The 13510-nt window shown below is 45.8% G+C and overlaps 1 protein-coding gene across 1 annotated transcript; it reads right to left on the bottom strand.

Annotated features, from left to right (window-relative positions):
* Window positions 1-652: 652 nt before the first annotated feature.
* LOC144153328 (GLIPR1-like protein 1) lies at window positions 653-7116 on the bottom strand. The gene is made up of 4 exons (XM_077684979.1): window positions 7030-7116; window positions 5296-5387; window positions 4031-4140; window positions 653-705 (listed from the first exon to the last, which is right to left on the bottom strand). Exons 1-4 carry the CDS (start codon window positions 7114-7116, stop codon window positions 653-655), a joined length of 342 nt encoding a protein of 113 aa, XP_077541105.1.
* Between the last annotated feature and the right edge of the window lie 6394 nt (window positions 7117-13510).

Here is a 13510-nt window from a genome sequence, read left to right on the forward strand (position 1 = left end):
CGTAACATGGAAAACGGAAAGAGACAAAAGAAAATATAGAATATCGTCACCAACAAGAGCCAGTGACACAAAGGTACCCCACACTTATGACATTTTGTGGCCCCTGTAGCCACGATGAATTGACAGATGCCGCTGTAAACCAAATTTTCTTTAAAATAGCAGTTGATTTGGGATGTGCGCCTCTGAGGGACGACGTGTAGTAGCACCCAAGCGGAGCAGTAACATGTTCACGGAGAGTAGAGAGTTCTAGCATAGCGTGTATTCCGTACGTTCCGCGTGTACCTATGGACCCGGCTACCCACGGGTGCATTAGTTCTGGTATGGTGGATAGTTCCGCTGACGGGCATCCCCGCCTTGCAATGCGCGGGCATTCGTTTCTATAGGATTGGGTGCAGCGCTCCTTGCCGTACCCGCACTCGTAGGCGCAGTCGGGTGCTTGTACGCATGGTACTTACGGAACGTACGGAACACACAGTACGCTAAAACTCTCTAGTAACACGGGTAGTAACACACGACTCACAGGAGTAGGAAGCCAACGATCCCCGTGTTGTTCATTTCCTGATGGTGCCTTTAATATGCGAAGTGACATATTTACAAAATGGGTGTCTGGATGTATTCACTCCTGCTTCAGCGTGATCCCATTGAAGTTCGGTCACGGACGGTTGGACTGCGTGCCGTTCCAAGGAAAGAAACTCTGCCCCATGCCTGGAAAAGTGAGAAAAGAAAAGGCCGTCAGAATAAGCATGAGCAGTACGCAAAAGTCCCTAGTACTGCCGAAACTAGAGACGTTTGGCAATATTTGCAAATAAATTCCATTGCATGAACTACCACTCAGTTTTCTGTTTACTGCTTCATTCTTGTGGATATAAGCACGGCAAAATGACATTCTAAGTTAGCTTTTTGGTAAGCCTGTTTTCTGAAACGTATAGCTCGTTCGCTGGTAGAGGGAGTAAGATTACTCTTCTGACTACTTTAGTGCACATAATATCTTGCTTTATGCCTAAAGACATTGATGCCTATAAAAATACCGGCTCGGAATAGCGGCACATTTATCCCGTTTTAAGGTTCGTTTTTTTATGTATTTTAGGTGCGATGCAGGTCAGCGGTCGCCGTTGTTCCGAATTGCATGCCCGGACTTGCGCATATTCGGACGAAGTCATGGGTGATGCAAGGGTCTCGTGCCCAGTTAAGTTTGACGGAGCGACCTTGAACTGCGAAGCAAGGAATAATAGAAAGCAAACATTGAAGAAGCTGTCAAACGGAATGACGTGCAAATCAGGAGGTAGGAGAATATACTGCCGCAGTGTTTGGTCGACGCGTCTTTGTAGTTGAGCGGAGTCAATTCCAGAAGCAGCCAATGGCACCGCGGATGTTTTCGATACAAACGGAACAATGTCGCCAGTTGTGAACGGGTTAACTGTTCTCTCCACCAAATAAGTTAACCTGGCGCGGCCTCACACCAGAAGGAACAAAGGGACGTTCCACCTTTAATGTATATATGCACTAAAAACTCGTTAATTTGAACTCAAAGGGGACCTTAAAAATTTTCCAATTAAGCGGAGTTCGCATTAGCGGACGGCCGCTAGAGTGAATGGACATTGCGCCACACTGCGTGGGCAGAACTCAGGGAACCCCCTCTAGAATCGTTATCGCGGATTAGGCGCTACTACACGTTTGTGGCAGGTGATTTCGTAAATATGCCCCGACTCGTCACGACTGGCATCGTCGATGTGACGTCGCTATCGAAGCGCCGAGGTAACGAAAGAGGTGACACAAGAAACTGGTCATCCGCCGTGGAACAAACAAACCCAGGAGTACGATGACCAACGCACGGCGCGCAGCCTGCAGGCGAGCTGCTTCCACACGTCACGTGATCGCAGGCCCAGACGACCGACCGCGAGCGGCACAAAAAAAACTGCAGCGGCATGTGCCGTAGCTCTGGAGCTGGCGGCGCGACGCCCGCTGCGGGAGCGAAATATGCTGTCACAGCAGCGTAGTGCGCGGGCTACGCTGTTGCTTTTTTGTTTCGTTGTTTTGCATCTCTAGTGATATTTGGTTTGGTTTTGATTTGCAACAGATTGTAACCACTCTGGGCCGACTTCTTCTGCGAGGAGTGATGGAAACCAGGGGATGCCAGTTTTAATTAACCGTTCTGAATACTGACGTGATCGAATTATCGGGAGTTTCCCCCGTTGAAATATACAGGGCTCTTCTTAAAAATCCAACTGCGCGCAAATTAACGAGGACGAGAACACACTGAAGACACCACAAGCGCAGAAGTGTGTTCTTCAGTTTGTTCTCGTCCTCGTTAATTTGCGCGCAGTTGGATTTTTAAGATGCGTCAATACCAACTTGCCCAACTTTCGACTCTTTTATACAGGGCTCTGCCCGGACCAGGGTCTCAGTTCGAATTAACCGTAAGTTCGAAGTAACCGATTTCGAATCATTAGCTTTTACTGTATAAGGACTGGATAACCCTCATGAAAATGTTTACCGAGATTTAATAAACTTGTTATAGACATTGCTCAAAAGAATCCTATAAACATTTTGTCAACATTCTATAGAATATTCCTATTGAGTTTCCATTACAAATTGGCCACCGCGTTTCAATTAAAAGTCTATAGAGCCAAGTCAGTAGGCCTTATCGGTTCTGAATGTAGTTTCTTATGAGTTTCTTATGGGGTTTTTATAAAATATATTCAATAGGTTTTCTACGCAATTCTTACTGAGTACAGCAGCAACAGCCTGTTGCATGGAAATCAGGTTTGAATACAGTTTCTGACGGATTTTTATTAAATTTGTGGCAATTAATTTTTATAAAATTCCTATTCAGTATAGTCGTAACATCGTGTTGCGTGTAAATAAAGTTTGAATAGACTTTTTGATGAGTTTTTATTAAATTTGCCAGGATTAGATTTCTTAAAATTATTATTGAGCATGGTCGTATCAACGTGTTGCGTTTGAGTCAGCTTTGAATACAGTTTCTGTCGGGTTTCTATTAAATGTATCTCAATTAGATTTCTATAAAATTCTTATTGTGCCCAGTCATCACAACCTGTTGCATATGAGCTAGGTCTGAACAGAATGTCTGATGAGTTTTTATTAAATTTATCTCTATTACCTTTCTATAAAATTCTTATTGAGTGTTGTCGTAATATCCTGTTGCCTGTGAGTCAGGTTTTCTGGCAAGTTTTAGCAGAGGAGCTTTGCAGGGGCTCGAACTCTCCGTCGGTGATGTCCGCCATCCCAGGCGCCACCACTCCCATGTGCTCCCAAGACGAAGTGACGGGACGTCCATCGCGCGATCTCGATTGATGAGCCGGGCCGGCGGCGCTATAGCACCCCACATATATGCACCGATAAGCTACCAGACCTCCGTGGGTAGGCTATAGAAACGCAATACAGAGTCTATTGAAACTCAACATAATGAAGGTAATAAGATTCTTGCTGCGTGTTTGTTATAAAAAGTTTATTGCCTGTCTAATGACCACAGTCCACACATTCGGAGTTCAAACGACTTTATAGAAAGGCAATACAAAGTTTGTTAAAACTCAATATAGTGAAGGCAATAAAATTCATGTTGCATTTTTGCAATAAAAAGTTTATTGATTTTATACTGGCCGCATTTTTAAGATGGGAGATTTGGTTCACTCTATAAAAACGCAATATGAAGTGTATTAAAACTCAATGTCTTGAAGGCAATAAAATGTTGGTTGAGGTTTTCAATAAAAAGTTTGTTGACTTTTTAACGAGCTCAGTCTATAAACGATGAGTTTTAATTGACTTTTTATTGACACAATAGAAACACAATAGGGGGTCTATTAAAACTCAACGTCCATTTTCATGAGGGAAGCGTTCACTGCCAGGAGCTGGCAACAAACCAAACTAATCTTCAGAAAGCATGGTTCATGAAAATGGAAACCGACGTTAGACGTTACGTCAGTTTACCGAAAATTCGTTCCTCGAGTACAAATCGACGCCAACAATTTCCAGCCGTGGCAATGCCCAAACAACAAACATTAGCACTTACCACACAGGCGCGGCGTAATCTGGCCATCCTCGGGTTCGCATGGAATCCCTTCGGGGCACTTCGAGCACGAATCCCCTTCGAGGTACACCGGCTTGCCGACCACGTTGCCTCTAGAGACGGAAAGAGAGCAAACAGATTGAGGAGCATGAAAAGCAGCATGCAGTTTCGATCTGTCTCTACCAACAGCAAGCATAAGCAGTGCAGGTTGATGACGGAAGTGACATGCATGTACTAACTCGTAAAATGCAACTTTTACAGTCCGTAACTGGGCATAACGAAAACTTCGGAGTCCGCTACGTCTCCAGACATGCGAACCAGCCCGTCAATGATAAATAACTAAACTAATTAACAGACCTTTTGGCCCTTTCTTGGTGTTATAGATGAGACTGAACACTTGTGATGTGTTTGTCCGCCCTTCTGATCGGTGCAAATGACAGCGCGAAGTTTACTACCTCGAGAAATTTCAGCACGAAAGACTTTATAGGTCCCTTGAACAGCACAAACGGTGCAGTGCAGGATTTCAAAGCCCTTATAGGTCTTTGGAAAGACTCTGTACTACAAGCCAGCTTTTTCTACCTTCTTTGTGTGCGTGCGTGCATGCGTGCGTGTGGAGGCCAGCTGCGCTTGTCTTCGTGTTTTTTTTTTTGTTCAGTCTTCGTTTTTTTGTGCGCTCAAGTTACAGTCATGTATTGTACCCAACTAGCCCGCGTTTCAGTGTTTCTGCGGGGATGACCTCGACGTTCCTATTAATGAATCCTCTCCTCCTCCGCACTCAATCACGGACACGAGTCACTTGCCAGGTAGTCACAAAACTGGTATGCACTTATATTGCCCCCATAAAAACATACACTTCTGACCACTTGACATATGTAGTGGATGTTTCACTGCCTTCTCTCATGCCCTTTATAACGATCCCTTTTTGCTATCCATATCTCTCGTACCCTTGACCAAGTGGGAAAGGTCAGGGCAATTATTACTGTCCCAAACCGACCTCTTCTCCTCTCAATAAAGATTTCCCACTCCTGCTGGTTTTCGTGGTAAGTAAATGTTTGATCCCCAAATGAATTACTTCAAGAAGCAAGAGCACACAATCGCAGCTCACAGTCCCGTTCCTGCGAACAGGTAGTTTCCTGAAACTCTTAAGCTCAAACTGATGGAGCATATATGGAATTTACCGTACATACAAGAGGTGTGCTCCGTATATTCATCCTTGGCTCACTGTTGCGTTGCAAACACCGATAAAAATAATAAGACCTTGACCTTACCCGGGCCCGTAGTTGCAGACCATGTACCGTCCTCCAAGGTTCGGGCACTCCGTGACGCCGCAGCCTATCTTGGCGTTACGGGACCAGACGATCTGCGCATATAGCGAGGGGTTGTTGTCTGATGGGGACAGAATCGGAAAGCTCATTGTATGAGACACAGGTAAAACTTACAAAAACGAACAGCAAAAAAAAAAAAAACAGGTTATGCAGGGTCGTACTGCAGCCAAGTGGGCCAAAGTACCATAATAGAAAGTATATATATGTAACTTCGACCGCAAGGTTGCGCTGGTTCAGGCCCCAGAAGTTTTTTCCATGGGAACCTCTCATCAGGTTTAAACCCTGAAGGGGGGGACATTCGGAGTCAGCAAAAATGAAACATTTACGATTCCGCATGTTTTGTGAACTGCGAGAGTTCCCGTTCAAATCCTTGAAAGAAAATACCCGCATGTAAGTGGCTGAAGGATTTTGGAATATGTAGGGGGTGGTGTCTACGGAGAGAACAAAATTCCGGTGCAGGAAACGCATTCGAAATCTAAGACACCCCCCCCCCTACCACCCCCTCCCGCCCCCCCAAAAAAAGAAAAGCTTTTCTGTGCTAGTTAGAAGTGTCGGTGCTAAAACAAGGACCAAATGCTCTAATTCACATCCTGCTAAATCTAACTCCGGCGTAGCACGTGTCCCGAAAGATGTGCGAACTGGGCGCTAATTATAATAGCCTGCATTTATGGCACAGCTAAACTAAAGCTACACGGAACAAACACTGATCGTGTAACGACGAGTTCACAGATGAAACAACAGGCTAAAAACTCCTAGGAGTCCCTGATGCTCTTTCCTTACTGCCGCCAAATTGTAAATCAGCTCAGAACTTGTTGCAACTTTTGGGGTCCGTAAAATGCACTGGTGAGGGGTTTACTAGGGCTGATAGCGTACTAAGTGTATGACGTCAATCAGAAGCAAAGCACAACGTCACAACGTTACGTTTCCCGTGTTCATTTTTCAAATAAGTTTTTTTCTTTCACATGCCAAGGTAGCACCGGTGTTGTGAGGTGCACTGGTCTAAAGAGCATTGGTATGAGCTGAAACGGGTATACCCACAATCTGTTTCACAAGTTTCGCACATTTTCAGCGTGTTTTCAATGTTGAAAATGGAGTTTTACGCGCTGAGCGGATTAATTTAGGCCACCGGGGAACTTTAAACTTGCACCGAGACCGCAAAAAGCGGACTTTTCTCACCTCTACCAGAAATAAAGCCACCGCAGTTAAACCTTCGTCGTAGTTCTTTGCAACACAACGCCCTCTCAATTGAGCTACCGCCGTGGCTGGGTGTTGATTTTCACACTATGGGAAAACGTCCTGCTATTTAGAAACTGTCTCTTCTGAATAGTGACATGAAGAGCTAAGTTTCTCCTTCATATATTCATGGTATATGAGACATGATTTCGTGCAGTGAATATTCGTAGATAATTTAGCAAAGCCATGCGCAGCTCAAGGACGTGTCATTGTCCACAATATTAAATGCACTTCTGTGTTAGATTTTACTTTGAACGAAATTATTTGAACATTGTGTTTACCCAACTACCGCTACCTGCCTAAACACGGGCTGGCCAACTTCGGGACCTCTTTCCAACCGCTTGACAGGCGTTAAATGTCCACCGTAACGATGCAGCAGTCTTGAGAAGTCGGCTTACACCGTTTTTAAAATCAAACATTTAAAACCTCTACTTCTCTACTTACCTGCGTGAAGTGTCCGTTGCTTGGCGAGAAAGTGTAGTTGCTCAGAATGTCACTACCAGCTTGCTCAAATTCGTTAAACCAGGTCATTATGGTATGCTCCCAAGTGGCAGCTGGTTCCAAGAACAGGTTCTGGCCCATGAAGTTCTCTGTGGGATTCAGAATAATCACATCGATAAAGGAAGGTACAGTAGACGTCGTGTATGTCAACAATATGTACTATTGGCATAGTGTCGACCATCTTCTTTCCTGGGGCTGCATGGGTAAATCTGCTGCTATCCGCTTCAACATGTTGTAGTCGTGTATGGCCCTAGCATCTGAGAAAATTATTGTAAAACATGCATTTCAGCAGAGCAGGGAACGTGTCACCTAGTGGCTTGACCCAGACTGACATAGAAAAGCAGAAGGGTGACACAGTTTATTCGTTTGGTAGCAGCGCATTTTAGAAGGTTCTTCAGCTCCTGTCATCCTCTTGGTGTTGCCTCTCTCGCCTCACGTAGCAGCGCATTTTAGAAGGTTCTTCAGCGCCTGTCATCCTCTTCGTGTTGCCTCTCTCGCCTTAAGTAGTAGCGCATTTTAGAAGGTTCTTTAGCGCCTGTCATCCTCTTCGTGTTGCCTCTCTCGCCTCAAGTAGCAGCGAATTTTAGAAGGCTCTTCAGCGCCTGTCATCCTCTTGGTGTTGCCTCTCTCGCCTCAAGTAGTAGCGCATTTTAGAAGGTTCTTCAGCGCCTGTCATCCTCTTCGTGTTGCCTCTCTCGCCTTAAGTAGTAGCGCATTTTAGAAGGTTCTTTAGCGCCTGTCATCCTCTTGGTGTTGCCTCTCTCGCCTCAAGTAGCAGCGCATTTTAGAAGGTTCTTTAGCGCCTGTCATCCTCTTGGTGTTGCCTCTCTCGCCTCAAGTAGCAGCGCATTTTAGAAGGTTCTTTAGCGCCTGTCATCCTCTTGGTGTTGCCTCTCTCTCGCCTCAAGTAGCAGCGCATTTTAGAAGGTTCTTTAGCGCCTGTCATCCTCTTGGTGTTGCCTCTCTCGCCTCAAGTAGCAGCGCATTTTAGAAGGTTCTTTAGCGCCTCTCATCCTCTTGGTGTTGCCTCTCTCGCCTCAAGTAGCAGCGCATTTTAGAAGGTTCTTCAGCACCTGTCATCCTCTTGGTGTTGCCTCTCTCGCCTCAAGTAGCAGCGAATTTTAGAAGGCTCTTCAGCGCCTGTCATCCTCTTGGTGTTGCCTCTCTCGCCTCAAGTAGTAGCGCATTTTAGAAGGTTCTTCAGCGCCTGTCATCCTCTTCGTGTTGCCTCTCTCGCCTTAAGTAGTAGCGCATTTTAGAAGGTTCTTTAGCGCCTGTCATCCTCTTCGTGTTGCCTCTCTCGCCTCAAGTAGCAGCGCATTTTAGAAGGTTCTTTAGCGCCTGTCATCCTCTTGGTGTTGCCTCTCTCGCCTCAAGTAGCAGCGCATTTTAGAAGGTCCTTCAGCGCCTGTCATTCTCTTGGTGCTGCTTGTCTCGCCTCTAGATTGGAGAGTATTTTTTAAGAACGTTCATTCTCGACTCTGGGACATGAACGATAGAGGTAATTGGGACAACCCAGTAAGCTTTTATTCTTGCCGAATTCTTCGGTAGCAAAGTTTGTGCCCTTATGTTTAGCGAACCACGAAAACATTGCCAAAGGGTCTTTTCTTGCTGCCATCCACAAGAAAAGCCATCAGCCATCAACAAGCAGCATCGTGCATTTACCGAAATCTTTTGATTCTCAACCATTCCATATATCGGGTTCAGAGTAGTAGCACTGCTGCGCTACCAAGCATTTCAAGTTGTGTTTACTTATGTATGTCAAATTGCTCTTAATCGCGGAGATTTAAGTCTCAATCGTCCTTCTAAAAGACGGTGCATCCACTAAATAAGTGGTCCTCCGTGCTTGCAATATCGTGCAAGTGCCAACCATTTAGGCCTTAATTGTTTGCAATCGGTACGTTTTAAACGAGTTAGGCTGACTTTTACATCCACGCTCCAAAATGATGTGAATTGAAAAAAAAATTACTGCTTTAGGATTCCCTACAAATGCACACTTCAATTGGCCCGCCGAACACAATAAGAAATACTGACAGCCACTTCTTCGGTTCAACGCGTTAGTTTAAGTGGATAGCGTCCACTTGCGTTAACGACCATGAATAACTGTAAAACGAATGATAGAAACAGCGTAGCACAAGTTACACGCATAATGGGCGTGCATCGTTTTTCCTCATTTCCTTCAAATCTGTGAGTCTATAAAATAGCAGAGCGCGTGGAAAAGACGATAACCGTTACTAAAAGTGGGTTAAAATGTTCAGCATGTATTTGACATATCTCTTGAAATTTTGTCTCTATGCCACAATTTAAGACTGTAGAACGAGTGTACGCATTATCTTCCAGAACTTTTCGACTCATAAGAATTGAAATAAAAAAAAGCCGACGAACAAAAAACTCACGGACGAAGCCGCATCCGTTGCAGCCATGTTGAAACTGGCAGCTCTGAGAGTGGACCTGGGCGCGCCAGGCCAATCCAATATCGTAATTCTGAAAAACAAAAGCGGTTTAGGTCGGTAAGTCATAGTATAACTGCAAAAAAATATCCGGGGTTTAATGCTTAAAGGGGCCATTAAGACAAAACATAAGTTTGGTTCATTCAAAAGAGTGCCTCGTTAGAATCATACTGACACCAATTTTAACGCAAACTTCTCTGCAATAGGCTATTTAATTAGGAACAAACGGAATGGCCATGCGACCCACTACTCATTTCCCTCAGCAGAACCGATGATGTTATATCAGTTTGATCTACGATTGGCGGAAGCCAGCAAAAAATTAGGCAGAGCTTAGAAGCTTGCCGAACGAGCGATTTGCGCTTAAATTTAGGGAACATTGTTGTTGAAGCAGTAAAAGTGGGGGTACAAACAGTGGAAGTTATGAAAGAACACGTAAAGATGCAAGTAACGATGCACACTGCTGTTGGTACTGCGCACACTATGCTTGGTTTGGCTGCAAAGAAATGCGGGGGTTTGGGGTTGTCTGAGACGACACTGGCCGATTGATGTAAGCAACGGTACCTTACGTGACCATATTTGTCGACCGAGCACTATGTTTCACGAAACGATTATTTTCTCCCTGAACAAAAACATGCCAGGTTTAAATACGGTCAGAAACAAACAAAAACAGAAAACGGGTTGCCGCGGTATGGTGGCGTCATCTAGGTTCACTAACGGTAAACAAGGCTTCGGAATCGGCTGCAGAGCGGTCGGCTCTTGTGATGTCATTGCTGAGCATGAAAACACACGATTCAGCGGGAAAATCAATATTTTAACTCAAATTGATAAATTTCTCAGTGAATAAAACATCGTTTGCATCCGGACAAGCGCTGGGGGCACTATAAAACAAGGAATCTTTCGAATAAAAGAAACTTGTATTTTGTCTGCGTGACCCCTTTAAAAACAGGGTTATCCAGAGCTTAAGCAAAGACTGCGCACTCAGTCTTTCGTCAAAGTTTAACATTGCTTGAGATTTCAAAGCTTGCCGTCTTGCTATATGTAATCGATAATTGAATTCATCTTTACGCTCGCGCCGAAGGGCACGCGCTGGCAGTCCAACTAGAGCGCTAATGATGGTGAAACCGAGGGACCAAGCGTGGGTGCAGCAGCGGTTAAACCCTCCCACAGATGACGTGATGCGACGCTTGCGCTTATGCTCACGCGCAGACCTCCCACCCGGCACTGAGGGATCAAGCGCCGCCGAAGCTGCCGTTGCACCTTCTCCTATCGACGTGGTGCCATAGCGGCGAGGCTCCGAGCGAGTGAAGCAATACGAAATCCGGAGCTTGCGCGCTGCCGGCTCAAAGTCACTTGAGACAATGAATGACCTTGAAAAATGTAGCGTAGTAGAGCTTTCGCGCTAACGCGGTAAGTACGACAATAACAAGGTGGACAATTAACAGCTACTAAAGGGGCAATAATGTTTATTTGGAGCTTTTTCTTTCAGTTCCAGCGAACATTTATTCCACTTTACGCTTCCTAACAAGCCGACACAGATGCTTTCATCTATTACGATTGCACGGCAAGTTCCCCCAGGTACACGTTTACGTGCGGTAGCATTAAATGGCTCATTGAGCGGTAAAGCCGAAGTCTGTAACAGCGAAACTGCCCTTAAATTAGCCAAAGTCGCAAAACAAATAAGGCGAAGGAAAGTTAGGTAAATTTGATCTTACATGGTCGTCTAGCCGAGGTTTGCCGAATTCGAGTGGAGCACCAGTCGAGCTCCAACACCAGTTGGACTAAACGACTGTAGCTTACTAAGAGTGGACCTCGTGCACCCGTTTGACTTCGACTATGAGAAAGTCGACTACCGGTGCACGCAGCTCAGCTTCCAACTGGTTTGGAATTTCTAGGCGCTTTGGTAATCTGAACATTACGTTGACAGCAAGTTAAAGCAGCGTATAGAAATAAAACCTACAAAGCAGCTCGACTGGCCCGTGGCGATGACTGCTGTCGTAAGAAAAAAAATTAAAGCCATTCCAATCAATGTGAAAGCCGTCGGAAGTACAGAGCAGTGATTCGCCATAATGGGCTGCAGCGCTGCTATCTGCTCACTGCTGCATTTCAAAATTCCCGCCTTCGCAGTGCTCGCACGCACCCTGCCTGAAACTGCGCCAGCGACAGTTCTGTTCTTTTTGCGCTTGATTTATTTTCGTATGCTGGAGCTCTTTTGCGTCATTTCGAACACGTAATTTTTCTCTTGCGTGGCTGGAGCATTTCTGAGTCATTTCGAACGCGCCATTTCTGTCTTGCGCGGCCGCTTTTTTTCCCCTCACTATCGTGAAAACCAACCCTCACCAAATGAACGCGGTGGCTGCGGGTTATACACACAGATTTTGCCTGAAATATACCTGAAGTTTTCTTTGCGCTGGACAACGATGAAATGTATGACAAGCGGCAGCGGTTCACGAGGTTTGAAAAATTATGACTATTTCAACCGCGTGGTTTTCGAGGCCTCAGCGTGAGTCCCTGACGCCCTGACGCCGGTACAGAAGGCTTTACTTGGGTCCGTTATCTCTCTGCGCCGCCTGATTCCGGCAGTCGCATCGACCGTTAGCGAACTAAGACGACAAGACAGCTCATGAAGTGCTCTACACCTAAACGACAGCCGCTCCACCAATTCCGGTTTGTGGTTGCGGCGTCAACACAGCGGCCGACAATTATCGTATATCCACTGAAGACAGTCTCCTGACGACAACTGCTGTCAGAAGTTCAGCGTAGATTCACCAATGCCCGCTTAGACTAACAAACACAACCAATCAAAATTCTCCGCGAGGAGCAACACACGCCCGCAGAGATGTGTTCGCCAGCGCCCAATGCCAACGCACAATATAAAGTACTTCGCGCCACGCCAGGCCATTTGATTGATTGATTGATTGATTGATTGATTGATTGATTGATTGATTGATTGATTGAACGATCGATGGATCGATGGATCGATTGATTGATTGATTGATTGATTGATTGATTGATTGATTGATTGATTGGTACCCGCCACCGTGGATCTGTGGCTAAGGCGTTTATGCTGCTGAGCATGAGGTCGAGGGTTCGATTCCCGGCAGCGGCGGCAGCTTTTCTGATGGAGGCGGAAACCAAAAACACCCTTGTGCACGAGATTTCGGAGCTCGTTAAAGATCCCCAGGTGGTCAAAATTAATCCAGAGTCCTCCACTGCGGCGTGCCTCACCGCCTGCGACCGAGAAAATGCCCAGCGCTAGTGTGTGCGTGCCTCGCGGCGACCGCCCGGCGACACCAGCGCGCGTTGGTCAAGCCAAGCATACCCACTTAGGGAGATTTCCCAAGATTGACAAAAAAGACAAAAAAGAACTCGGCATTCGCCGTAATCATGGCAAACCTTGCTCGGAACGAGAAACACGCGTCATAGCGTGCGTTCCCCCAAGGTGATGGCCGGTGAGTATCAGTTCCGAAAAATGAAGGAAGCTCACTTATAGCAACAATGATTGAGTAAAGGTCTTTGCGGCAGCGAAGAAACACATCGGCTGCAATCGCGGACTGAAACCGTCGTGATGGTCGTGAAGGTTTACCACTGCTCCGCTAATTTCAAGGCTTACGCGTTAGTGTAAGCTTCTTTTATTTTTTGAGTTCGTAACACGCCCACTGTAACCAGGAAGAGAACGCATGGCCCTGCGCGTTCCATCACAATGACTTTGTCGGTAGGGAATGGCGTCAGGTGGTTAGAAAAGACGGTTGTATAGCAAACCTGGTAGGCAAGAATATTTTTCGCTCTGCTCCGTGTTGTTCTATAGACAAATATACACGCATCAAAAGGTCGCACACTAATTCAACAGGACATATTACAGTAGTTCTTACACATGGGAGGCGCACGTATTGCCTCGACTGTAAAAGAATGACCAAGTTTTGCTTGAGGCTGTCATCATGGTACTAGTGCTCATGTACCGAGTGTCACCACTGGTC

Source organism: Haemaphysalis longicornis, unplaced genomic scaffold (genome assembly GCF_048455015.1).
Source record: "Haemaphysalis longicornis isolate Haplotype H1 unplaced genomic scaffold, Haemaphysalis longicornis Haplotype H1 scaffold_9, whole genome shotgun sequence".
In the NCBI taxonomy this organism is placed as follows: Eukaryota; Metazoa; Arthropoda; class Arachnida; order Ixodida; family Ixodidae; genus Haemaphysalis; species Haemaphysalis longicornis.